At 33.1% G+C, this 3,481-nt stretch overlaps 1 protein-coding gene across 1 annotated transcript; it reads right to left on the bottom strand.

The window, feature by feature from the left end:
- Positions 1-2,080: 2,080 nt before the first annotated feature.
- On the bottom strand, positions 2,081-3,049 carry LOC129972079 (uncharacterized). Its single transcript, XM_056086060.1, has one exon. The coding sequence runs from the start codon at positions 3,047-3,049 to the stop codon at positions 2,081-2,083; it is 969 nt and encodes a 322-aa protein (XP_055942035.1).
- Between the last annotated feature and the right edge of the window lie 432 nt (positions 3,050-3,481).

Genomic DNA, 3,481 nt, shown 5'->3' with positions numbered 1-3,481 from the left:
CAAATCGTTCATTTTCTTCGACTGTCATACTTCTATCTTTTTCTTTTAACTTGATAGTGTTTATAAGCTGAATGCTATCTGTAAATTGCACGATCAGTGATGTGATATCTTTATAGGGCAGGCATTTTAACACATTGCGTACAGGTCATAAAATTCCTCGTTTTCAGCAAGCCGAACATCGTAGCCGGGTCACGAGGTATCTCGTTTCCATGTTTTTTCGGCCGAATCGATGCGTAACCAAACAGAAGCAAATATTTTTGTAAAGATTTTTTTTATTGACATTCCAAGCATATGGAAACAACCGCTCAATGTAGTCAGTACCTTGGTAGATCTTTGCCGATCGCTTACAGTACCTCATAAAGTGTTTTATTATTGTACATTTTATTATTTCAAAATTTGTGTTTTAATTTGTGAGGAAACAGCTTTTTAAAATGTAAAAAAAAAATCTTTATTCATTTATTATATTATTATCTCATTTATTATATTATTTAAAATATAATAAATGTATAAAATATATCGTAATATTCAAGAATAATTTATGTAAATATAATACCAAATACAAATTAAAAATGTGCATATATGCATCCTATTGCTTGCCATGCTTCTAGAGCGTTCAAAAATGTGCGGGCCGTAGGAGTGCGCAGAGCGCTGTACGCAATGTGTTTTAACATAGAGATACCGGAAATGGTTCGTTGTTCTATCATTTGAGTAGTATATGCTCACTAAGAAAGGAATCCTCAAAATCTATATACATAAAATTCTAAATTACGTGGCACGGCACTTATTGCTGAATTTTATAACGTTGTCATTCAGCACTTATTGCTGAATATTGTAACGTTGACATTCATCACTTATTGAATGGTAACAGTCAAATATAAACAGATTCCTATAGGAACTTTTCTTGCAACTGTAAATGGACTGATTTTTTTTTTGTACAACGATTGTGTTTGTTTTTCTTTTATACAATAAGAGATTATTTTTTTATTGTGTGAGTATGTTGTCGAATTTACTCGGTGTTTACATCTTATAACAGGGACAATAACCATTGTTGCAACACATCCCAACTTCATATTTTCAAGCTCATACAGACTTTCCAAACTGCTTCGCTGAATGTTTTTACAGTTGCATTTAATTCAATACTTCGCTAATTACTCGAGCTGCAAAATACAATTAGAAATACTGTGGAGAGGGCTGGTACTGTTTGTCTACCTCAAGAATAGCTCCCGTCAATATGTCTACGATAGTCTGTTGCCGTGGAAACAAGACCTGCTCTATTTTCAATAGGGGATTTAAAAAGGAAGGCATCCATGTTGGCTTACTGATCGCCTTGATGATGTATTGGCGATTTTTTTAATTGATTTATAAAGAGTGAAAAAAATTGTTTAATATATTAATTATATAATAATATTTAAACTTTTAGACATAAAAATGAAATATTAATGAATATGCAATAAAGATGAAAATTATTACAATAAAAAAGTAACTATTTAACTTTTTAATAATTGTTTAATATTTTCATAACTATTAATAATTATCAAGGACTTCAGATTATTAATACAATGACAGAACTTCGTTGATTATTAAACTTTCAGCATGTATTTTCCAACAATTTCTAAGGCAAAACAGTTTTAAAAGTAAAATAAAATAAAATACCGTCTAAATTTCGAAAATAATGTTCATTCAAGCATTTCAAAATCCTCTAAATCACTCTCACAAGTTTCGGTTTTTTCTGAATCAGAATCATCATTGGTATCAATTTGAAATGACAGTTCGCCCACTAAATCTTCTAACAGTCCACCTTTCACCCAATAATTATTTTCAAGCTTTTCTACGTGTTTGCAATGCGCCGCCCATTCTGCCGAAGTAACTTCAGTGATAGCTGTTTGGAGAAGAGATTTCAGATTGTCCAAACTTAAATCGCCAGTAACATTTCGTTCCTTTATCATTCTTTTTACAGAGGACCACACAAATTCGATTGCGTTCAAATCGCAATGATAAGGGGATAGTCGGATAACTTCATGTCCTTCTTTCTCTATTAAATTATCAATTTTATAGACAATTTTCTTTGGACGATTACTGTCTATAAGAGAGAACAGTTCCGCTTTTCGCATTTTTTGATCGCAGGGTATTCCGTTGTTTTCAACCAGTCTATCATAACTTTTTTTGTAGAATACTTCGTTGGAGTGGGGTTTTCAACAGTCGTATGATACGGTGCATTATCCATGCATACGACACTGTTTGGTTGCAAATTTGGAAGAAGTTTATCCAACACCCATTTTTTAAAGTTTTCATAGTTCATTTGCCCGTGATAGTCGCCGCTTTTTGTTGACGCTTTATATACTAGTAAAGCACCCGTAAGGAAATCCGTTGATGACCCAGCATGAACAACTATAAGTCTATTTTTCGAATTAACATTTGCTGTAGCTCCCAAAACTGTGTCATCTTGCCAACATTTCTTAAATGTCAAATTGCTGTCTACCCAAGTTTCATCAATATAGACAATCGGTCGTCCAGCTTTCCTGGGACATCTCATTTCTCTCAAATATCTGTGTCTCCAAAAAACAATATCTGGTCTTTCCATGAGTACTTTTCTATTATTCACGCACTTCTTCCATCGGAAATTCATTGAATGTAAGACTTTGCACAATGTGTCTTTTTGCCACGAAAATCCAATTTTTTCTTTCAACACGGGTAGTAATTTTCTGATGGATGGTACTTTCCTTTCTTTTATGTAAAAGTCTTGAATTGTTTGCCGTATAACACACTTGTCAAAGTCGTCTATTTCACAGTTTCGCTCACTAGGTCTTTTACGGTGTTTACCGGGTGATTTTAAAACTGTCGATGAGCCGGATGATGAAACTTCCTTTTTTATTTTTTTTATTGTAGCTTCAGAAATTCCAGTTGCTTGAGAAGCCCTTTTCAGAGCTTGTGGGAATGGAATTAACGCAGATTTCGATGAAGCTTCACTGGAACAAAATTCCGCAACATTATATACAATTTTACGTGCCTGTGATTTCAAAATTTCACCCTTCCTTAACTTAAAGGCCATCTTGCAAGTTTAGCAAATTAGCAAAATCAATTAAACCAGTAAGGAACAAATAATTATAAAAGCAAAAGCAAAATAAACACAAGGATAAGATAACGCGTGCAACTCTTTTAAATCCGAGAAGACGAATGACGTGATGTAACCTCTAATTCCGCCAATTCCCTACACGCTTAATCCCCATTAGAAATGAACTAGTCTTGTTACTACAGCGACCGCCACTAGACAGACTTCTTGGCGGGAGCTATTCTTGTGATCGACAGACAGTATTTTATTCGGTCTGAAGAAACAAGATGTAAAAGAAATCAAGAAATAGGCGAAAAACAGAAAGTTTACTAAGCAGTAAAGTAAATTTAACTATCGCTAGATGGATATTCTTTAAATTTAAACTTTTTTATATTATTTTTTATATATTACATTATCTTATAACTTTTATTT

Source organism: Argiope bruennichi, chromosome 6, assembly GCF_947563725.1.
Source record: "Argiope bruennichi chromosome 6, qqArgBrue1.1, whole genome shotgun sequence".
NCBI classification, from domain to species: domain Eukaryota; kingdom Metazoa; phylum Arthropoda; class Arachnida; order Araneae; family Araneidae; genus Argiope; species Argiope bruennichi.
This window is presented reverse-complemented; position numbering and strand designations above follow the sequence as displayed.

Excerpts from the sequence above, each read along its gene's own strand:
- LOC129972079 (XM_056086060.1), bottom strand. The coding sequence starts at position 3,049 with ATGGCCTTTAAGTTAAGGAAGGGTGAAATTTTGAAATCACAGGCACGT.